This window comes from Xiphophorus maculatus, chromosome 15, assembly GCF_002775205.1.
Source record: "Xiphophorus maculatus strain JP 163 A chromosome 15, X_maculatus-5.0-male, whole genome shotgun sequence".
In the NCBI taxonomy this organism is placed as follows: domain Eukaryota; kingdom Metazoa; phylum Chordata; class Actinopteri; order Cyprinodontiformes; family Poeciliidae; genus Xiphophorus; species Xiphophorus maculatus.
The window spans coordinates 3,131,894-3,155,911 of NC_036457.1; the positions used below are offsets into that span (position 1 = coordinate 3,131,894).

The 24,018-nt window shown below is 40.0% G+C and overlaps 2 protein-coding genes across 3 annotated transcripts; both read left to right on the forward strand.

Moving 5' to 3' along the window:
• The first annotated feature begins 223 nt into the window (after positions 1 to 223).
• btbd9 (BTB domain containing 9) lies at positions 224 to 9,911 on the forward strand. The gene is made up of 11 exons (XM_005806435.2): positions 224 to 385; positions 688 to 896; positions 2,140 to 2,503; positions 3,363 to 3,630; positions 3,705 to 3,924; positions 4,121 to 4,240; positions 5,879 to 5,988; positions 6,116 to 6,305; positions 6,661 to 6,768; positions 7,771 to 7,849; positions 8,005 to 9,911. The coding sequence occupies exons 2-11, from the start codon at positions 712 to 714 to the stop codon at positions 8,200 to 8,202; spliced, it is 1,842 nt and encodes a 613-aa protein (XP_005806492.1). The 5' UTR covers positions 224 to 385; positions 688 to 711; the 3' UTR covers positions 8,203 to 9,911.
• A 1,230-nt stretch (positions 9,912 to 11,141) lies between these two features.
• On the forward strand, positions 11,142 to 22,546 carry LOC102217690 (AN1-type zinc finger protein 3-like). 2 transcript variants are annotated; one of them, XM_023347807.1, is made up of 7 exons: positions 11,276 to 11,294; positions 13,822 to 13,862; positions 17,598 to 17,632; positions 17,775 to 17,966; positions 19,465 to 19,530; positions 19,623 to 19,793; positions 20,547 to 22,546. In XM_023347807.1, exons 3-7 carry the CDS (start codon positions 17,626 to 17,628, stop codon positions 20,699 to 20,701), a joined length of 591 nt encoding a protein of 196 aa, XP_023203575.1. In that variant the 5' UTR covers positions 11,276 to 11,294; positions 13,822 to 13,862; positions 17,598 to 17,625; the 3' UTR covers positions 20,702 to 22,546. The 2 variants fall into 2 exon arrangements, with proteins under 2 accessions (XP_005806491.1, XP_023203575.1); XM_005806434.3 differs by lacking the exon at positions 17,598 to 17,632 and having other exon boundaries at positions 11,142 to 11,294.
• The last annotated feature ends 1,472 nt before the right edge of the window (positions 22,547 to 24,018 follow it).

Below are 24,018 nucleotides of genomic sequence, written 5' to 3' on the forward strand. Positions count from 1 at the left end.
TGGAGAATGTACAAAAGATAAATAAACCATAAAATGCAACGAAGAAACGTTTTTATACAACATATAAACTGAAGAACAGTTTAATTTTAAAAAGGGATGAGAAAAGATCGATCAAGCAGGGGTCAGGCTCCTGTTGTCTCCTTTTCAGATTTAATGTGTAAAACGTTCTCCAATCCAGGAGGGGGCGCTGCGGTTTATGTTCAAACTGGGGCAGGAACCGGAAGTTTTCCTCCGTGGTAACAGTATCAATATCCAGTGTTGCGATGTCGGCCGAACCTTGAATTTGTTGCTGGGTTTTATTTCCTTTGAGATCGCGAACAATTAACTCCGTCTTTATTTATCAAAACAGCTGAAAACACAACCGGAAGTGGCTGTTAGTAGTTCGGTAAGTTTTAAACGCAGAATGACGTTAACAAACAATCCTAGTGGTCAGTTAGCCGTTTGTTAGCGGCTACAAACCGGCACAGTCTATGAAATAGCACTTTCTTATGTTTAATATTTTACATGTGTTAACATATATGAACTGTGAGGTAAAACATCTGTTGTTTAATCATATATTTCTTGCTGAGCCGCCGAGTTCAGTGTTATTAGCATGTAGCATGCTAACGGTGGGAGGTTCTAGAAAATGTCCCGTCTGCTTCAGGTTTCAGTCACTGGGTTTGTTTGCATGTCTGCTCTGTGCGTTAGATGTGTCTGGGGAAACCTTAGACCATGAGCAACAGTCATCCTCTGCGGCCTCTGGCCTCCGTGTCGGAGATCGACCACATCCACCTGCTGTCGGAGCAGCTCGGAGTGCTGGTGCTGGGAGAGGAGTACAGCGACGTCACCTTCGTTGTGGAGGGAAAGAGGTTCCCGGCGCACCGGGTCATCCTGGCGGCTCGGTGCCACTACTTCAGGTGCCACTGCAAGTTCGGGTTCATCGGTCCTGCTGTTTTTCTGTGGTCTAAGGGATCTCTGCAATTGATAGGCTTTATTTAAACTTCTAAAATACTTAGTCATATATGAACTAGTAGTTTTCTATAAAAACAAAATATATTTGTTTTGAAATAATCAGTGTTTATTGTCCCTTCTTGCCATGACACACATTGTTGCTGATGTGTCATTATCCACAATTTAAGTTAAGTGGATTCAAATTTAATTATGAAAAGCATAACTACAACTAAAACATTTTCACTAGTATTTAATTCAGTTAAAATATTTTGTATAACCCAAAGGAAAATTTAATTTCATTGTATCATCCAAGGATATTCAAAAATTCGTTGTGGATGGTGATGCTATGGACTAAAATGATAACCAGTAGCAGTCAGTCTTACAACTAATCTGAAGAGGCCTCTGACTGAAGACTGTTTATGACTGTCATGACATGCTAACAGCTCAATATCAGGGCACCAGAGATGATATTCCTCAGTAACATGTCCTGGATTAAACCATTGGTTCTTGGCTAGCACTGCTAATCCACTTCATCTGCTTTTGGTGCTCCTCTTTAAATCTCTGTCTGGCTGTTTGGTTAGAACGGCGGGCAGAGAGATGTTGGGGTCGGGGATATGACCCCATTATCCATCATGACAGATGGAAGTTATTAAAAAAACACCTTGTTGTCATGGTTGTGCTTCACAACTGGTTTAAAGAAAAAGAAAAAGCTAAAATCCTTCCAGCTGCACAGCATCCAGAATCAGAGAGAATAATTGTAAAAAAAAATATTGAAACCAACCTAATTTATTAATGTACCTTATCAAGTCCAACATGCTGCCACCATGAGAGCTACAGTCCTATATTTATTATATGAATACTTACTTTTCACAGCAGTTGGTGTGCAGCTAGATTATTTAGAAAACAAGTGACATCTGACTCCAGTTTTAATTTCATACGTAAATGTTGTAAATATAGTTGCAGTTTATCAAATATAATCTGTCTTTTCCTGAAGATTAAACTGATTATATTGGACTTTTGGACATAAATAATCATTTTAAGCTACGGTGATCACATGACACAATGCGATTCTTCTCAGTCTTCTTCCTTCTGATTTTAAGAATTAATTTCCCTGTGAGTCTGTAGCCATCTGAAGTCCAAACCTACATTTATCAGTTACACCCCTCTGATTAAATATAGTTATCACTCTGATCTCTCTGTCTGCTTCAGGGCCTTGTTGTACGGTGGGATGAAGGAGTCCCAGCCCCAGGCTGAGGTTCGTTTGGAGGAGACCCGGGCTGAAGCGTTCTCCATGCTGCTGAACTACCTGTACACGGGCCGGGCCAGCCTCAGTTCTGCCCGGGAAGAGGTGCTGCTGGACTTCCTGGGTTTGGCTCACCGCTACGGCCTGCAGCCTCTGGAGGACTCCACCTGCGAGTTCCTGCGCACCATCCTGCACATCAACAACGTGTGCCTGGTGTTCGACGTGGCCAGCCTGTACTGTCTGAGCGCGCTCAATGAGGCCTGCTGCGCGTACATGGACAGACACGCTCCAGAGGTTCTCAACTCTGACGGCTTTCTGTCGCTCTCCAAGGTAACATGATGGAGCTCATTACTTACTGCTGCAGTCCAGAGAAAACATCCAGACAAGCTGTCTAGACCTATTTAACATTTTGTTTGTATTTTATCTCTAATCAACTGCTCTGATTGATTTTTATGTAGATATTGATTTGAAAAGCTCTAACTTGACAGGTTATCTCTATGATTTGCTTTTATTTTTAAGTTGTATCCATGCCCTATAAAAACACAGAATTGTAAAGTTTGAGGTAATATTAAAAGCAATGTTGTGGGACTGCAGCTAGTGATTAATTTAGTAATTTATTATTCCATAAATCATTAATCAATTGGTAAGTCAAAAAATGGCACCTTCTGCAGATTCTTCATTTGACCACTTATAGCTTTTTCATACAATATTTGAAATACATTAAAAATGTAAATGGATCATAAATCACTTGTAGCAAAGGATCTTCAACTAAAAAATTACTGATGTAAAAAGTTCAGCTTCTTCTGCTTGACTTAGCATCAGTACAGTTTAGAGCTAAACTGATTATTTATATTTCTAGATTAACCAATTAATAATTGGATGAAAAAAGTTTTTAATAAGAGATTTTTTTCAGAGGATTTGAACCAGGTGAAGCTAAGACTGCCACTTGAGGAATGCTGGGTAGAACACATAGAAGGTGTTTAATGTTAAATACTAAATGTGTCTATTTTTTGTACAGTGTTGGTTTACTACTGCTCAGACTGTGTTGTTCTTTCAGCAAAAGGCCTTAATCAATTCCTAAATTAGTTGATGGTTATTTCAATCATTGATCAATCCTATTAATTGTTTCAGCTCTTCAATGTTGGCTTTTTAAATCCTACTCATGCTTTATTTGAATATCTTCCTCCAGGTGGCGCTGCTGACTGTGGTCCGTCGAGACTCCTTTGCTGCCAGTGAGAAGGAGATCTTCCAGGCTCTGTGTCGGTGGTGCCAGCAGCACGAGGACGGGGTGGACACACAGGAAGTGATGTCAGCGGTGCGGCTGCCGCTCATGACTCTGACGGAGATGCTGAACGTTGTGCGGCCGTCCGGCCTGGTGAGCCCCGACGACCTGCTGGACGCCATAAAGAGCCGCTCAGAGAGCCGCAACATGGACCTGAACTACCGGGGAATGCTCAGTGAGTTCTGCTCTGGCCGGACCCGCGGAGCGGCTTCAGCGTTTTTACATCACTGTCTCTGTGTCTGATCCCAGTCCCAGAGGAGAACATCGCCACCATGAAGCACGGAGCGCAGGTGGTCAAAGGAGAGCTGAAGTCGGCTCTGCTGGACGGAGACACCCAGAACTACGACCTGGACCACGGGTTCTCCAGACACCCCATTGAGGAGGATGGTCGCTCCGGCATCCAGGTCAAACTGGGCCAGCCGTCCATCATCAACCACATCCGGCTGCTGCTGTGGGACAGAGACAGCCGGTGAGACGACCTGCATTCCCAAAGGAAATGAAACTCTGGCTGATAACTGTTGCTTTTAGAAATGTTATGATTTAGTTTATCTAGAACATCTGTTGAGTTAAAGGCGCTGACTGATTTAACTGATTATATCCTCGTTCTAAAGGCATTTAAACCAGCCTCCAGTAAATCTAACCAGTAGGATATGATATTGTTTCAGGTCGTACTCGTACTACATCGAGGTTTCCATGGATGAGCTGGACTGGGTTCGGGTCATCGACCACTCCAAGTACCTCTGCAGATCGTGGCAGAATCTGTACTTCACTCCACGAGTTTGCAGGTAAAATAAACTGTTATTTTCTCCTGGTTCAGTTCCGCTCACTGTGGTTAGATCTCAACTCAAACGTTTAGGTTAAAATACCTTTCAGATCTGTTTCATTTCAGCCTCCATTTCTGTTGAAACTAACGTGTGAATAATTCCAGATATTCGTGCTCAGTGATTTGATTCTCCCTGTAGATGATTTCACTTTCAACCAAGTGTGATAGTCCTGTAAGATGATGAGTTAAACATCTGAAGAAATGTGAGGTATAACTCTAAATGGGTTCATATAGCACATATATTATAGTAAAATAACAAAAACAATCAATTTAGGCTTAACTTACATTTTTGTTGTAATTGTAATTGAGTTTAATCTTTACTTATCTGGTTTTATGTCATTTCTAACCTGTTAATTCGTTATTTCATAATGTTGTTTAACTGGGAGTCGCGGTGGGAACTGAACAGCTGTTTCTAACGTTACCAGGAACTAGCCTCAGTTGTGATGGATGCAAACATGAAACATGATTAGATGACTCATTCATAGCCTTTAAATGCAACATGCTGCTACAAGCAGTAGCAGCATGTTGCATTTCCTGATTGTTACTTTGATTATATTTTAAGCAGCACCCTCTGACCTGCTGTTAAGACATAAAACTGAAGTACAATACTTTTAACTTTGTGTTTAGACACTCAGCTTTGTCATTTTTGCAGTGTAAAATATTTAAATGTGATTTTTTTTTAAGTGAGTTTAAATGCCTTTGAGTGGTTTTGCGAGCCTGAAACTGGAAATAAAAGTTGTCCTGGTTCCTGCTGCCGCTGCTGCTGTTCAACAGGTCTTTAGAAATACACTAAGGCCTCTAATTAAGGGAAGATATGTTTACATGAGTTACCAAACTTTAGCCCATAAAAACAGATTGACTTCATTACGACTGGATGTATAAGAGAGTTCATGTATAAATGTTTGAGTTTGGACTTTTTCATGCGCAAATGATGAGATCATTATGGTATGATCTCATACCATGTTGTTATCTTATTTATTACACAAAGATGAAGACAAAAAAAGATTTTTTTCTACAAACTAAATATACCTCAAACCTCTACGTTCATAACAGAGCATGTAAAATCCTTAATTTAAAAATAAATGTGCTTTTGTTTTGCAATGACTATATTTTGGCATTTGGAAGTCTAAACTTTTCTCTTATTGTTTGAAAACTTTACAAAGTGATGCAGAGTTGTTAAAATCTCTGTTAAACATGATTTTGTTCATTGTGTTCATATTTCTACATTGAAAAAGATGCATATGAGCTCATTTTATTTTGAGATGTATCCTGATTCACAGTTGAGACTAAATGTGTTAAAGTGTTAAATATTTAGAGAAATAAGAAAACAAAACAAGAACATTTTAATATTTTGGAATTTCTATTGTTTAATTTTTTGTTGACAGCTGTTTATCCCACTCAAAATAAATTCTTTAGAAACTTCAAGCGGTTTACGTCCTCTCAACGGGCGTAGAAAATTAACAAATGTTGCTCATTCTGTGTACCAAAATGTCTGTGTCATTTATTTTAGTCTCCAGATTTTTTTTCGTTTGTTTTCCTGTCTTCAAATTTTGGATGTTTTTCTGGTTTAATGTTTTTTTTTGTGTGTGTGTGTCTACAGATATGTTCGCATCGTTGGAACACACAACACTGTCAACAAGGTGTTTCACCTCGTAGCTTTTGAATGCATGTTCACCAACCGTCCATATACGCTGGAGAACGGCCTTGTGGGTAGGTTTGTGGCTGAAAACTTGCTTTATATTATTAGCTTTCATGCGTTATGACCTTAATGTTCCTCTGTGAAATCATTGGACTTAAATGTCACATCCTGTCTCTGAGCTGCTCCCACTGTTCCCAGTTCCCAGTGAGAACGCTGCCACCATCGCAGCCTGTGCCAGTGTGATCGAGGGAGTGAGCCGCAGCAGAAACGCTCTGCTGAACGGCGACACTCGGAACTACGACTGGGACTCGGGCTACACGTGTCATCAGCTGGGCTCCGGAGCCATTGTCATCCAGCTGGCCCAGCCCTACTCCATCGGATCCTTAAGGTCTGTAATGGGTCGGGTACCATGTCAGGTTCCACCACCGTGTTGAACGGTTCCACTGTCAGAGACCCACTTTATTCTACAGTTCCTACGGTAGGAGTAAACAATGCTTTTCTGTTTTTAACTGAAAGTTATCAGGTCAAGATTTTGGGGAAATACAGGTGATTCATGAAACATGATTCATTTTTCACTCATTCCTCATGTTCTCGTGCCTCATTTTAATGTCAGTGGTGTAAATTGAAAAGTGAGTGATGTTCATGTAGAGTAAAATCTGCCTTTCAGGCTTTGAGCTCACGTTTCATTCTGTACGTTAAAGTAAATCTAACTTTACTGATTATGTTTCCCTGTGTTGATCCAGGCTGCTCCTCTGGGACTGTGACGAGCGTTCCTATAGTTACTACATTGAAGTTTCCACCAATCAGCAGCAGTGGACGAAAGTGGTGGATTGCACCAGAGTGGCCTGCCAGTGAGGAACCTCTCATTCCTAATGCTCCAACTCCTGCCAAACCTCAGCAGGAGTCGAGTTTTATATGAAGCTGTCATGAATTGAAGCTTTTAATGTAACATTAAATCCTAACAATTTAACAAAGAGCGAGTAAACGTAAGAATACAGATTTAATCGCTGCATAAAAATTACGTTTGTCAGAATGGCTCAGAGTTTAGTTCTGTCTAAAATTATTTGTTTGAACTTTTTTTTTCTTGTTGAAGTTATTTAAAGGGGCGGCATTATGAATTTTCCAGGCACACAGTGCAGTTTTATAGAACAAGCATCTAACTATGTTACCTTCAGTTGTTACAAAAATGCTATGCACATCAAATATGACCTAAAAAATGACTTTGTAATTTAATGAATTGAATTGGGCCAGGGACCTTGGCCAATGTAGACCAAAGATTCACAATGCTCACAGTAACATAGCACCTCTATAGTCCCACCAGCAGAGGGCGTCTCCACAGGATTGTGCCATGCTTGGTGGCCAATTCGGTTAATTTCTTTTGTTCTAAATGACAAACTAGAATCATACTAAACCTAACAAACAGGGTTCTTCAGTAGAATGTTGTAGTGATGTCATTTCCTCCCAAACTGCAACCATTAGAGGTTTTCTGGTCACACACATCACTCCAGTCATTAGTCACTACAGGCTGAAAGTTTTAAACACATCAAAAAATAAGAAATGTTCTGAATGTTTCCATAGCTGGATGATCGTCTCTGTTCTGAAGTCGATAAAACACAAAACTAGAAAGATCCCAGGATGTTTTGCAACTATCATTAAATGGTGGCTGCCATCTTCTTGGGAAGTGAAATGTGCTGAGAGATTTGGTTATATAGAGCAGCAATCAAAGTTTTTTTCTAGGTTTTTCCTGAACTGGATGATTTTCTTCAAATATAAATGAAAGTAATCATATTTGTGATCTGTTGACTCAATCCTGAAGTAGGACAGTTTAAAATTTATTTTAATATTTGTTGCAGATCGTGGCAGACTCTGAAGTTTGAGAATCAGCCTGCTTCCTTCGTCCGTATCGTTGGGACCCATAACACTGCTAACGAGGTACCTGAGCAGCTGAAAATCTGCTTTCTTTAACATTTTAGAGAATTATTCTGTTCTCCCTGTGTCTGGGAGATTTAAACTGAGATCTAGTTTAAATCTGAACTAGATCTCAGGATGTTTGCTGTGTTTTGACCTCTGTCTGAACGTCTCTGCAGGTTTTCCACTGCGTCCACTTCGAGTGTCCCGCCCAGCTGGACATGAAGGTAGCTGAGGGCAGTTCGCTTTCGGATTTGTTTGATTCTGGTGCCGCCAACCAGCAGCAGCGACTTCAGCAACCTTCACGCACACACAGCCTGATGCCCACCCAGCCTTCCTCCTCCTCTCCATCCTCTTCCTCACAGTTCCACCATTAAAAGCTCTCAGACCTCCAAATGCCATTTTGCACAGCTTTCACCATCCAGACTGCACTGCTCTGATGCTGCTAAAGTCCATTGTCTCGTTGTTCCAGTCCATCATCCCTCTGTCATGTGTGCAGCAGTAGAAACCTGTGTATCTGTGGCAGCATACTTTATTTATATCTCCTGTCTTCCCAGTTTTCTGACTGAAATATGGTTTAAATGTACTGACATGTACGTTTTATGAAGGTACTTTTTAATCCTTTCAGAATCTTGAAGTCCGATTTATTATTATTTTTTCTTTAACGACGAGGCAAACACTGACATGATTATGCCGTACTACTAAAAAAAGCAGTCAGACCAGGTAGGGAAGGGAACAGCGACGTGAATTTGATAAATTCATACTAATACCTTTGAAGAACAAAAAGGATTCAATCCTTATCAAGCTATTTTTTAGGAATTTGTCTTAAAAAAACAGATCCAACTGACTTTTCTTACCATAAACATAACAGAGTTGCAATCATATATTTTTTAAAGTTTGAAAGCTCATTCTTAAATAAACCCACCAGAGCAGGGAAGTAAAAGCATCTTGTTGCTTTTTAGGTGCAAATAAAACTTATTAGTGTTATGCATTTACATATTGAGTAATAACTGAGAATTTGAATATCAGGCTTTCGTACGCTAAACGAGGCAGATGCTGATATCTGGTGCCACTTTTGATAAGAATTCACACCATAGATGAATGTTATAAGCATTTAAGTTGCTTAATATAAATAATTGAGGGTTAAGTTTGCATAAAGACATAAATCAGGGCTCAGAGCTCGGACCAAATTAACATGCACTATGGCTGCCTGATGTGAAGAGTTGGAAATATAAGCAGCTGCTGTTTGCACTTTATTTTAGGACACAGAAATAAAGTTTGCAGATTGGATTTACTGACTGAATTACAGCTCTAGAGTTCTGATTGGGTGTCTTTCTATTTGTAAGAACAATTAATTTAAACTCTTAGTGGTTTCTGGGGGATGTAGTAAGATTTTCTGTTTGAGGTTTTTATTTAAATAAGCTGTTTTGTGTTTATTTTTTTCTTGTGTGCATTCAAGTTTTGCACTTTTGAGTTTAAAGAAATCTTATTAGATTTGTTCAGTGTTGTATTATGAGAAATAAGATAATTAGCTCAATTGTTTTCTCTCTTATCACCTCCTCTTTGCAGTGTATAAGATTGATTAGCTGGTTAAAGTCTTCCTCACTAACTAAACAAAATAGGGCTGTTTATGTTATGATAGAGATGATATCCCATAGCTTTATGAATTTTCCTAGTTTAGCTTTTTGCATATATTATTTTTGATCAGTGATGCTGATTGTGTTTCTGCACTCATTGTTCTACAAACTGCTTCTCAGTAATGTGATTTTTAATTTTTGGAGATCAACTAACAATGCTAGTTGTGATTTCTGTGAAGGGGTCCCACTGATGTGCCCGTGTGGAAAGCTGCTGTTAGCCGTTAGCTGCTGTAAGTGACGTCTTTCATACAGGCGATGCAGTGACCTCGATCTCCTGAGTCCTCAAAGCTTCTGTTACAGAACAAGCTGTGCTGATTGATTAGTAACTATGTGTTCATCATGCTTTAGGCACTAATGCTCTGTTAGCTCATTAGACAACGTTGATGCTACCTACTGAGAGGTTGTTGTTGTCATTAAACTTTTAATAATCTTTGATTTTGAAACTTGAATGGCTCACTGTGACATTTTCTTTAAAATGGGTATTGGAACAGTTTTTATTTCATTTTTAAATTGTGCACCACATTTTGGGCCCACATGGGTCCCACTTTTTACCCAGAGGAATCCTGCATCAAGACAACTAACGTGTAACCATTGTGAAATCTCCAGATGTCTGCCCATTCCCTGCTTCCATGGGTCCTGTGTTGCAAGTGTTGGTTGAACACAACTGATAAGATGGGTGAGAGTTTTGGATGTAGCAACAATCCTGAAATCCTACTTTTGCAAAGTGAAGTTAGTAACACATTTACAAATAGCAGTAAATAAATGTATTATCTACCATTTCTTTCTATCTTTGGCAGCATGAAGGTTTAACGACAACATCTATATTCCCACCTAATTCATTGCAGTAGTTTCACTTGGAAAAAGTCAGATATTCCATTCTATCTTACATTTTTCTCCCTGGTTTTTGCAGAAGAACATTTAAAAGGGATTTTAAAAACTTTTTTTAACCCATTTAACCACACAAAGTACATCAAACTCTTATTTTTAAAATATAAATGTTAAATTTGTTTGATTTAGTTGATTAAAACCTTCTGTCTGAGCTTTACTCAGGTAAACAGATTACAGCAAAGCCAATAATCGCCACTAGGCCGACCTATTCACAGTCTCGCCTTATTTTAACGTCAGCTGCCATAAAAAAGTAAAATATTTTAATTTATTTCCTACTCAGTTCAGTTTTATCGTGTAATTTTAAGTTTTTTGCTTCATTCTGCTTTTGTCTCGTCAGTCAATATTGACATTTCTGGTTTGATGGACGCGTTTCCGGCCTAACTCAACGTACCAGCGACGTGTGAATGGGGGTGGTCCTGCGCCGCCGTGAGGGGAAGGCCTTGGTCTATTTATTTTTTCTTTCTTTTATCTCACCCTCCCACCTATTTAACGTCGCCATAATTGTGTTTTATCTGTTTCTCCGGACGGCTGGTGGTCATTTCCCGTTTTTCGGTGCGGTGTAAAGCACCGGGACTCCCCCCATTTCTCTTTCCGCTCGCCGATCGAAACGTCCGAATGTCCAGCTGATTGCTTTGAGTACCGTTCAATTATTCCACTTCAAACCGAGCCGTTTGTTCTTCCCAACGGCCGAAACGGACCACCTTCACCGCCCTTCCTCCTCGGATTGTGGACTTTAACGGAAGCTAACATTCTTCCTTTGTTTTGTTTTGTTTCTTTTGGTTGTTGGACCGTTTTCCTCGTTCAAGGACCAGGCCCCGGACTCATCCCCGGCCTTGCGTTTCCATACTGGGGCTTTTTGGGGGCTTGTTGGAAGTCATGGGAGACACAAGTGAACGGAGCAAAGCTTCCTCTCTACCTCCCCGGTGTCCCTGCGGATTTTGGGGGTAAGTTTTTGAGCCGGTATAAACTAGATTAAACCCTCTATCTATAACTGAAAAGTAAATCCGGATGAAATGTTCTCAGCGGGTTCAAACCCATTGTTGTTGTTCTATCGAGCAGGCCGAGGGTGGGGGGTTGGGAAGTTGGCTAATAAATACACCTTATCGCCTTTAAAACAACTACATTTAATTACATGTATAGATACATGATGGATAAATGTAATTCCGGTGGTGGGTTTTGTTTTTCGCTTTAAAAAGATGGTGTTTTAAATCCGTTCGTGAAGCCAGGAGATGACGTACCCGAGAGAGAAAATGATTTATTGCCAGCAGGTTTCTTTTAAACGTGCCATTTTGTCTTTAATCCTTGAAAAGAAATATAAATAAAAACTACTAACAGGTGCTTTTGCATATATTGTAAACAATTCCTTCATTCAAAAAAGCCTTTAAGCATATTCAACCGTTTTTACAGTCGGTTTTGTCAAACTAGTGGATGTGTGTTGCATACCGGATGTGATTCACTTATGTCTGCTGTGTTGCCCCATAGGAGAAATGACTTCATATGATCTTTAATCTATTCAACAGCGACACAAACGACTGTCAGTTTGTTTCTCTCCACCATTATGCTACTCATTGGATAGAAACAGAGTGTTCTCAGCTTATCTCTGTTTCATTACTGGACACTCACCGTTTTATCCCTGATTAATGGAGGCCACCTTCAGACAGGAAGATACTCCCATGTTTTCTGTCATATGACTTGTCATTTGGGAAGCAGCCACCCCTCACCCATTTGCCCTGTACTCTGGGTGTAGTTGGCAAACCTGAGCCCACCTGTCAATGTCAAGTGACCCAGATGGTACCTTTGAGTGTTAATGACTCTGGCTGCCTCCACTCAGAATAACACCTGCCTGGAGCCGCAGGCCGGCCTGACCCACCTAACCTTCTGGCTGCATTCAGCTCCGAACAGGACCTTCCTTACAGGAATGGATGTTAACCTTTAACGTTGTCTAAAAAAAAAACCAACTGTTTAATTTTAGATCCTGTTGAGCAGCTTTCAGCTTCTAAATGGACCAATTCCTCTCTGTTATTGGCCCTTCTTCCTGTTGTAGCTCATGAAAATCACATTTTGAGATAATTTTTTTAACTAAGTCATTCTCAGTTATTAATTTAGCATTTAAGGCATTAAAAATCCATAAACGCTGGTGTAGACTTCCTTCTCAATTTATGACCTTTTATCTTGATTTTAAAAAAGTGTTTTTGAATATTGTCACTTACTATCATCTTTTGGACAGTTTGAACATGTGCCAGATATGTGTATTTTACTATTGTTGAATCTAAGTAAAGATAATCAGTGTATCATTGTAACCAGTATTATGAGTCAGTCCTACTGATCTGTTTCTTAAAGTATAAGAATTCACAAATCCTGATTTAAAATTTCACTTTTCGTTTTAAGTCTGAGCTTCTGGTTCCAGTATTTCTATTGAAACAAAATGTTTTGTGTGAACTTTGGTTTAATTTCAACAAATAAATAAAATATATTTATGGGTAAGAACTTTAATTATGTGGTCTCAAAATAGGAACTCCAAGGTGTGAAGACGACGACTCTGAGTGTTTAAAATAGTTTTCATTCCAGTCTGAACTTTACTGGCGGAGCCTCTCAGGCCAAGTTTGGATCAGATTTTAATCTTGATGAAACAAATATTGAAATAAAACAATCATCACCCTGTTAAAGAGCAGAAATGTTTTCCTACTACTCATCCTGCAGCATTAGTGCCATAACTTCTGTAGGAAGAACAATGATGGGAAAATCCCATGAAGTTTTAGTTTGTGTCCCATTGACAAGAGCGACAGGTGACAGAAACGCCTCAGTGTTGTCATGGAGACTAACGAGGGGTCCAGAACGGGGCGGAAGCAGATGAAGGTTCAACATTGGAGGAAAACCAGAACAGAGCAGATGTTCTTCTAAGAACAGCCATCATTTTAACAACACAGCTTTTAACGCTGATTCATAGTTCAGTCGGGACATCAGAATAACTGAAAACACGTAGAAGGCAGATTTAAAAGGTGGACATTTACATCTGTCTTCATTAACGCAGTCAGCCAGTGGATTGAAATGAAGCAACAATAACTGTGACATAATTAGTTGAATCCAGCCATAAGGATATCTGGTGTAACAGCAGTTTTCTGTTTCTGTTTGTCTTTGCTCAACTGGGACTTGAAGGAGCAGTTTCCAAAATAATGTTAAAGTAAATGAAGCTTCCTGGCTATAGAGGTTATGAAAGCTGTTATATTTCACTCAGGATGTGAGATAACTGTCATCTGAGATGTTGAAAATGGGCTTAATCTTACTGGCTTTTATTTATGAAAGAGGAAGGTAGTTTTTTAGTCCCATTTATTATCTTGCTGTGAATGAACATATTAAAAAAACATAACTTTGTGTTTTATCTTGTGTATAATTTAGCTTTTCCACATTCTGAAACAGACTCTGGATGTCTGAGCTGTTGAATAACTGTTACTGTTTTATCTGTTCTTACAGGTCCAGTAAAACCATGAACTTATGCTCTAAATGTTTTGCTGGTGAGTCTTTCTAACAGCTTTATTTGTTCCAGATTGTTCTTGCATTTTATTACTTGGTAACTGTTTCAGTACAGTAATGGTAGAGAACAGCAGGTGGCAGGAAACTGTGAAGCAGATCTAAGAAGTACAGTTTGTAGGCTGGAAAAACAATTTCTCATAAAAAATAATGAATTTAACTTAATTAGTATCTTAGATTTTCTCCTTCCATTTAGTAAGGTTGACTTGTTATGCAGGCTTTCTTAGGCCTTAGACACGAGAACTTTTAATATATTTAGACAACAAAGTTTAGTTACCCAAGGGTGTTGAAAGTGAGGCTCGGGGGCCATTTTTAGGCCCTACACTGATCTTGTGTGGCCTCGACGACCACAATTCAAGAATATTTTTAAAGAAATTGGAACAAAACTATGACTTTTACAATCTACTTACGAAAATGTCAGCTAACACAAAGTGATCATATTTTCCAAGCTCTATGCCTTCATTTCCAGTTTCATGCTAAATAGGGCCAAATCTACGCATTGATTATTACGTTAAAGAAACAAATTAGCTTTTAATTTCAATATCTGAACTTGGCTAAATTCAGCAAGTGCTTCCAAATGAAGACTGGCCTAAAGCCTGTTTTATTATTGCTGAGAACTGATAAAATAATTTCTCAGTTTTCTTCAGTTGAGCCCAGAATAATAAGCAAACTGGTTTCCTTTCTTTTAACAAGAAAATTGTGCAAAAAACATTTGAAGTGTTGGGTCTATGATTGCATTTCTAGAAAATGATGATTGATTTCTTTATTTGTTTAATTAAAACAGTTCACACTTAGTTTAGTGTTGAAAAGTAAAAATAAAATAAATAAATTTAGTTTTTAAAACTTATACTTTTCTGGTAAGACTTTTGAGTTGAAGATTTTGTCTAAAAGTTTGGACACCCCTTCTCTAACCTGACTTCTAACCCCAAACACGTCAAACGTGACACCAATGGTGTATGGTAAAGTTCGTCTTGTTTTTTATTAGTTTTAAACTCCAACATGACGCTCAACTTGGTCATCTCTCCACACTAAAGCCTCCACTCATTCTGTGACGTTTGCCTTTTTTCCTGTTTACCGCTAACATTGTGTGGAAGCTGTATACACATACACCATACTCCAGGTTTAGCACCACCTACAGGTGTGGAGGAGTAAAAGCAGTGTTTTTTGGCCGCTTGTAAACATTTCCACCTGGGCGGGGCCTTAATGATGTTTTACTGATATGAAGCAGTTCCTAAATGAATCAGTTGATGTTGCAGCCATCCCCAAGCTGCACAGAAAATGTTGGTTTCTCTTCCTCAAACCTTTGTTATATTTAATCTTTCTCTACAAACTGAAATCAGTAAAAACCGTTGAGATAAAAATAACTTCCATGTAAATGACCCTGTCCTCAAGCTTTCTCCTGCTTTTTTTGCATGCAGTGGACCTGATTACATTAAGATATTTCTGCTGAGTACTAATATTTGCTTTAAAACCTTCTCAACTGCATATCTAAGTTTAACTTAAATATGTAGAATAATTTAATATCTAAAATAAAACTAGTTAGTTCCTCCTTCTACATGTTTCTGTTTGGAGTTTAGTTTCTCTCCAGTGGTTAGCACGAACACTTGTTGCTTAACTACAGTCGCCACAATTTACTGCAGAGATTCAAATCCCTGAATGCGGCAGGTGAGTGCATGTTGGGTGCGTTGCATCGTTGCTTTGCGGCGGTGCTTTCAGGTCCCCTATGACGGCTGCAGCAGAGCTGATTAAACGACAGATTCCTGTTTTCAAGGTTTTTCTCTGTCATCCCAACCCAAAGCCAATCCAGCTGAAGGGAGATGTTGAGTCATAGATCAGTTGATTGAAGAAAAGCTGAAAATATTTCCTTGATAATGAAATGTGACTCATGTAGGTTATTTTAAAACTGGTTTGAAAAGTACCGGACTCCTCCTGTGGTTTCTGGGTTTCTCCGGTTATAAAGTTGTTTTTAGATTTTCTTTCATTTCCCGGGCAGAGAAAATCTCCAGTTAAAGTTTAAACATGCTAAGAAATGCATGAAGTTTTCTCTAGTCTGGCTGTGGTGGATGGATGGAGGATGCACTGCAGCCCCGTCTGTGTCCATGGCAACCAGTGGGCACTGCAGACAGAGGACCTAAGGGCCCGACTCTGAGGCTCCCACCAGAGACAGCGCTGCTGCTCAGAATAGACCCAATACACACCAGTTGGAGCCGAGCAGAAGTGGGTTGTTGCAGACCAGCAGCCACTCTGAGCTTCAGTAACCAGGCTGGAAACAATACCTGCAGGCTTCAGGAGAGTCTGAGGCCAAGCTCTGGTTTCCAAGGTGACCAAACGGTTTTTCTACCGGCCTGGAAGTAACTTGGACTTAAGGAAAACTATTTTGTTCCACCTGGAAATCTAAACTGAAGTGTAGAGATGCACTGTTCAATGTCGATGTGTTACGTCTTGTTTGAATTGCTGACATACGATGAAAACTGAATTATGAAGTCGACATTTTAAAAATTCATTAGCTTCTTAAACCTCCAGCACCGTCACTGTTAACATGGGTAGCATTATTAAAACAACAGTATTTATGGATATTCCCTTATCTTGACTCATCTCCAACTTTCTCAAATGAAAGATTTTTCAGAACAAAATTTTAAACCTTAAAAGAATAAATCAATCTTTACTGCAAACAGCCTTCCTGTTATCTATTAAACTCTCTATTGAAGCTTGAATGAGCTGCAGACATGTCCTGACACGTTTCCTTTTAAATGGTTTCTTCCATTGTTTCCTCCAGTGTTGCCAGACTGGGCTGGTATCCCCCCATTGGGCCGGTTGTTGAAATTGCTGCTTTTCACAACATTTGTTGTTTTTAGAAAATGTTTAAAGGAAAATTCTATCAAGACAGTTGTCATCACGTTGCAGAAAAGCACATTTGCGTGCATATTCTTTCACTCATTTTATTAATTCATTTTGAAATGCCTATAGTGTGTCAAACGTGACATCATCAATGATTAATAATAATTGGTTAATAAAGCGTTATCATGTTGTAAAACATAAATAAAGTTTAATTTGAAAGGGCAAAAAACACAAGTAGTATTGTCATGAATTGAAAATGTCTAACTTTTAGTCGTCTTCACTCAGTAACAACATCTGCACTTAAGAGAGTTGTTCCTGTCACCTAGGTGACTTTAAATACGACTCATTCACTGACCGGTAAAATATCAGGTTTTTGAGTTTTCAACTTTCCAATAAAACTGAAGAACAATTAAATCTGATCACTTTCTCTGTTTATCTGTAGTTAATTGGTTTTGTTTACCAAGAGATTAATGTTCATACCAAATATCCTAAAAGAAATGGAACTGGTAACTTAAAAAGTTAACTAAATAAATATTTAGTGGCAAATATGTGAACTGAAATTTGTGTGTTTTGACTAAAGTTAAAAGTTGTTTTTAACAAATTTGTCAGACTACAAGCTTAAACTTGGAAAATGATCTAAATTATTGATTATTTTCCAAACATGATCGCTTTTTCTGCTACATATCACGTCAGTTAATGAATTATTCAAGTATCAGGAATGTTTGTTTGGTGTTTTAAGATTTTATTTAAGAATCTAATATGAGATCTTCAGATGCTGCTGACTCAATAAGGTTCAAGTCTACTGGGTCAAAGGTCAGCATGAGGAAAGTCGCCTTAGACTTGAGAGCAAATGATCTGAAGATTTAATCCTTTCTCCCCAGCAGGGAGAAGTAAAGGCATGCGAGCTGCATGAACGGTTGTGCAAATTTCTTATTACACGTTTTTTTTTTGTTTTTTTTATTACTGCATAAATAATTTTTCATGACAGGATAAATGCGGCTCATTAACAGTTGAGATTGCAGTGTGGTGACGCTTTTCCCCTCCGTCTCTGCGTCCAGATGTCCAGAAGAAGCAGCCAGAGGACGACCTCGCCTCCAAGCCCATCCAAAGTCCCGGGAGTAGCCAATCATCCGTGTTCAGCAGCGACAGCAGCAGTAGCAGTAGCCAGTCCCTATCGTTGTCGCTGCCGCCCGGCTCGGAGCCGCCATCAGCCGCAGAGTCAGCGGCCATGTTCTCCAGCCGGACAGAAGGTAAACGTCGTCATGGTTACCCTGTTCACCTGTTTTAACAAGCAGTTTTTAAGGCATCAAGTCTTAACACTGCATAACGTATAAGTTACAAAATAACTTCAGAAGTGAATGAAATGTGAATGTCTAATATGAAGCTGACAGCTTGGTGAAAGACTTTGATGATGAAGGAAGATGATGATGTTTGTGTTTTGTGTCCAGTGGAAGAGTGCAGAGCTACAGAACCTGGCTGGTCTAGAATGTAAAACTTTGACTGGACACTAGGTGGAGCAGCTCCCAGTCTTTGAAGCTTTCGTAGAAAGAGTTCAGTTAAAGTCCCTGCATGAAGCTGGGTTCAGACATGCAGAGTTGACAGAGACAGCTGCCTCAGCAGCAAAATGTCTGTCTTCTAACAGCTAATCTGAGTTTAGCTTATTAACAAGTCAGGAGATCACATCATGAATTTTTCTGCTTAACGTTCGTTTACTGATTGATGCTTTTGGGCTTCATGTAACATTAGCTTCAAAAACTAAGCTATGAAAGGCTGACGGTAGAAATCACAGGAAGAAGTCGTAGGTTATGTTCATACAGCTGCTCTGGATGCTCTACTCATTTTGCTGAAATGTAATATATCTGCAAATAATCAGCTGCATATCTGATTTAATTCTACATATAGAAGTGGCTCAAATCAGATTTCTCAGGGGGATAAAAACATCAAAATTGAGCCGTTCAGACGGCTATGAAAAAGTCACATATGGACAAAATAAATAAATTTTAGTTGCATTTGCCTGCTGTGAGAACATAGATAGTCAGATCATCACTTCATCAGATCTGTCTCTGCAAATCATTCAGAAAACACTCGGTGTGTGTCCAAATTCATTCATTCATTTATGCATTTTGCCTTTGTGAAACATTTTGCGACCCATATGTCTGAAAGATGCTATAGAAATAAGCATTTACTTTTATTAATTTAGCGCTACACAAATTAAAAGCATGAATCAGTTGTGTTGTTGGGCTTTTACATAGACATGTTGCTAATCATTTTTTTCAACTTTTATATTATTTGATTCATTAGAAAAGATTAAATAAAGATCCTCAATATTTCAAGCTAAATTTTTACCATCTTGCTTAATCCTGTCATGGTTGCTAGGCAACAGGACATATGTAAGGTAGGGGTGGGAATAAATCTGAAGCTCACTTCAGGTTTTTAGACAGTAGAGGGAACTCTACTGTCCATACCAGCTCTTTAATGCATCTTTAGGACAGGTTGTGCTGCATCAGGTTAGAACATTGATCCAAACCTGTAATGTGATGAAGAGTATTTGACCTTCATTTCCTGTTTCATGTCCAACCAGAATCCTCAGATCTCTGAAGGTAGCGTCTTCTGCCTTCATAACAGTTGAACCTCGTGTTTTCATCATTATGTTGTTGTTTCCAAGGTTTTCCCTCCAGCAGGCTGTTGGCAGTGGAAGCAGGTCATTTCTCTGTGTGTATCTCTCATCCTGTGACTGTCCATCTGCAGGCGTGACGTCCACAGAAACGGCCCAAGGCACACTCTGCACACCCACAAAACGCCCGCGCGAATCAGGTAGGCGTCCGCCCCCTCCCCGCCCGCCGCCCTGCATGAGCTGCCCCACTTCCAGCTCCACACACACGTAACCCCACCGGTTGTGTTCGCAGCCTCCGGCCCAGAGAGCGAAGCCACGCCGGAGAAACGGCCGCGCACAGAAGAGAAGGAGGGGAACGGCGAGGAGAGCCGCGGGACGCCCAAACAGAAGAACCGCCGGCGCTGCTACCGCTGCCAAACCAAACTAGAGCTGGTGCAGCAGGAGCTGGGCTCATGTCGCTGTGGTGAGTCCTGCAGAACCCCAACACAAACAAAGTACTGAATGTTAAACAGAACTGCAACAAGCAATTCATTCATTTAATTATTCTCAAGATTAATCGAGTATTCTGACTAAAAAAAGGACCTTCTGCTGATTTTTCATTTACCTAGTGAAGCCTTTCTTTAAGCAGTATTAGAAATGCATTAGAAGATGCAAAGGAAAAATAATTTACTTCCTTTTTAAAATAAGAAAATAAACATTTTATTGTCTAAAATGCAATAAAAACCCCCTCAGTTTTAGCTTCACCTAGTTTAAATTCTGTGGGGGGGGGAAATCTCCTATTAAGCTTATTTTGGTATAAAAATATTAATCATTTAATTGGCAAGAGTCAGCAGATCAGCCTAAACTATATTAATAAAAGGCTGAGCTTTTCACATGTTGATGTTTGGATGTTTTAGCTGCAGATTCATCCTTTCCTACCAATAATGTTGTTGCCTTTTAGGTCGTACAATTTTTATTGTCATTTAAAAATGGAATTAAATGTATATATTTGCACTTTCTTGTGCATTTCTAATATTGTGTAAAATATTCTGAATTGTCACAATAATATAGTCGATGATATAACAATGATGCTCGATTACTAAAATGAACGCTACAGTTTTCATCTTTTCATTTGTTAAAAACAAAACATGCAGAGCCGTGAAGCTCTGTGACCAAACATGGAACATTCTGAGCGTTTCCTAGGTTCCCGCCTCACTGCGCTCCGTTTTTCCTCCAGGCTACGTGTTCTGCATGCTGCACCGTCTACCTGAGCAGCACGACTGCCTGTTCGACCATCTGGGCCGCGGGCGCGAGGAGGCCGTGCTCAAGATGGTGAAGCTGGACCGCAAGGTGGGCCGCTCATGCCAACGCATCGGGGAGGAGTGCTCCTGATCGGCCGACCCGCTCCACAGACCAGGCACTTAAAGAGGAGGAAGAGGAGGAGGAAGACTTGGGGGAGGGGAGGGGATGGTGGGCAGGGCGTCCTGCATCTGACCCAATAAATATGGATCTAAGCTCGGTGCTGGAGCGTTTGCTCTGTTTCAGGCCCGCTCAGCATGTTCACACACACACACACACACACAAACACCCCGACACACACACACAGCCTTAACCCCACCCTCCCCTCCTGGAGAGGACGGACCCGGTCAGACTCGTCGCCATGGTTTCCTCCTCTTCTCTCCGTTTCTCTCTCCATCACAGGAAGTCCGGTCGAACGGTTCCGCCGCTCGGCCCGCTTTCATCTCTTCTTCCTGTCCTCCATGACTCGGCCGCGGCGGGGGGTTAGGCTCCGCCCCGCGGCCTCTCCTCAGGTCGCCATCAGGGGGTTGGAGTGTAAAACCTGTAACCCACCTTCCTCTTCCTCATTTCTTCTTCTTCTGTTCCTTTCATGACGTTTCGGTCCACGCGCAGCGTCACAGCGCCCCGCATGGCGTTGGGTGCCATGACGGTGATACGTTCTGTTTTTCCCAGCCAGTCCCTGCCTCGGCTCACCTGGACTAAATCATAAATCTTAATCTTAATGAGGAAAAAAACACTAAAGGACCGAGTCCAACAGATCAACCCTGTAGCAGATCCTCTTCTCCCGCTGAGTGGTACACAGACGGCGACGCGACTTCATTTTGTTTTCACTGAAAGTGTTCGACACCAAAACGGCATCTGAAGTTCATTAGTGCTGAAGTGAACTGAAATCATTCTGCAGTTCATTCGTTCTGTGTTTGGGACTGCAGGAAGCTGTTTGGAATGTAATAATTAGCATCTTATTTCATGTTTATATTATTTTTTTTTTCAGCATAAGTCACCTTTTCTGCTTCTGAGCTTTCTTTTCATCAGAGAAAACCAGGATTAAAAAAAATCAGTTTAAACCTGGGACGTTTGCCTCAGCTTCTGGTGTTGTCATAGCAACCAGCTGTGATTGGCTGAGCTGTTTCAGATTTAAACTGATTCTGTGTTTTAATGATGCTTCAGGTGGTTTTGGCTGCAGAAACAAGGTGAATTGTTGAGTTTGGTGGTTGGTTCTGACTGGGCCTCTGCAGCCTGCCTGTTCGGACTTTGTGCTGTGCATATTGTTCAGTTTTTTTCCATCTGTTCTTCAGAGACTCGCTCTAACATGTATCCGTTTGTGGCATTGCAGACGTTTTCTTCCTCCTCTTCGTTCTTAATTTGGGCATTCAGTGTTCGTGCAAAGGTTTGAAGTTGCAATCTGTTAAAAACAGGCTCGGAATAACCGCACGGTGCAGCGTTACCCACAATGCATCATGGGTAATGCTGGACTGTATGTTTTGTTGTAGGATTAACTGAGAAGCGCGAAGCAGAACTGGAGCTTCTGCAGCGTGGCGGGTTGAAAACCTGTCCATCACCACTTTACTATGCTAACCCTCGGCACAACCGGATTATTTCTTCCCTCCTTCGCCTCTAACGTCTCCCACGGCGACGCAGCAACGTGTGAGAGGGTTCTGGAGAAGTTCTGACTAGTTCTCATTTCCATGCGTTTCTTTTCCTTTGAGTGTTGATGAGAAATGGAAAAAAAAAAGATTATCTTTCTGTACCTTTTTAAAGAAGAAAATTATTTAACCTTATATCAGTTTGAGTTACTTACACCTTAGCATAGAGTGGCATATTTAGTTAAATGTATAAAGCAAGAACATAATTCTGTCCTATTTTGTTTCCCTCTTTAATTTGATCATGTTCCACTTTTGTTTTTCTGCTGAGGAAATTAAACTGGATTAGAGGATGTTGCTTTTGTGTTGGTGTCAATTTATTTCCATATGTTTGTCAATACAAACCTAACTTGTATCGATATATTGGAAAGTAAGAACCAAAACAATAATCTATTTCAGTAATTCTGTAACAAAAAAAAAACACTTGGTGTTTTGAAGGCGGTTAAATTCAGAAAGACTTTTTTTAATCCCAAAGAGAAATGGAATGTAACTCATATCATCCAAGGATCTTTAGTGTCGCTGTCGATGGTAATCCAGTGGGTTGAAAGGGTCTCCAGTAGCAGTCAGTCTTGCAGTGAATCTGAATAGGCTTCTGACTGAAGGCTGTTTCTATATGACTGTTGTGACATGCTAATGGCCCCATTTCCAGACAACAGAGATATTTCACAATAACATGATCTGGACGACATCATCAGTTGTTGGCTAGCTGCTAGCTAGCTGCTTTTGCTGTTTCTCTCCCTCAGTTCCTGTTTGGCCGACCGGTTAGAAAGCTGAGAGACGGCATTATGATCTGTTGTAGCGGCGGTTTGAACTTCCTGCTTCTCTCCATTCTCTGGTTCTGCTCTGCATCCATGAAGCCTCTTGTTCCACACCTTTGGGGTCAAAGTTCATGTATCGTTTGAGCTTTTGAGATGCTAATCTGCTGCTCCTGGTTGTAAAATCACTTTGTTGCCACAGCTATGCATTATAACAAAGTTCCTACTAAACCCAGCTTTCCACACACTGACTTAATGTGCATGTAAGCATTTATTTATCAGATATTTTAAATGTAGCAGCGTATACACCAGCCTGAATGTTGCTCTTTACAGTGTGTTGCAGTTTATACACCACTTGGAAATCAAACGGATTCATTACACACTATTTACAGGTACTACACCTTTTAGCAAACTAGAAGAAATCTTTGAGATTAACTTTTCTTGTTATGTGAAGGTAACCTTCAAAGAAATCATTGTAGAAACAAACTCATTTCTGTCCATATTATTAAAATAAAATGAATAAAATAATTCCAGGCCACGGTGCTGCTGTTAGGATGTAAAGATAAAGCATGACCCAAACTACTGCAGGAATGAGGTCATCACCAGCAGGAAGGTGACTCCTGCTGCACCGCTGCTAATGTGGTTCAGGGGCAAACATGGAAATGTAACAGGACTGCAGAAAGAGATGAAAGGTTTCCCTAAACTCTACATCATAAAACAATAAAAATATAGAAAAAACGTGACCCAACAGTTAGCATAAACCGCTTCTGTTCTTAGATTATCCCCAGACTGAAATAGAACAGGAAGCTGCCGAGAAGTTATTCACTGATTTCCAAACTGATTTATTGATATTTTTTTAAATAAGTGTTTCTTTTTGTAACTTGTAATTTGGAACAACATTCAGACTAAAGGCTGAGACTGACTACTGCTAGATGCTAGAAATAACACAATGACTGTCAGTAAAATGTTTTGGTTTATAATTTCTTCTCATCCTTCTTTAAATAAATGAACATAT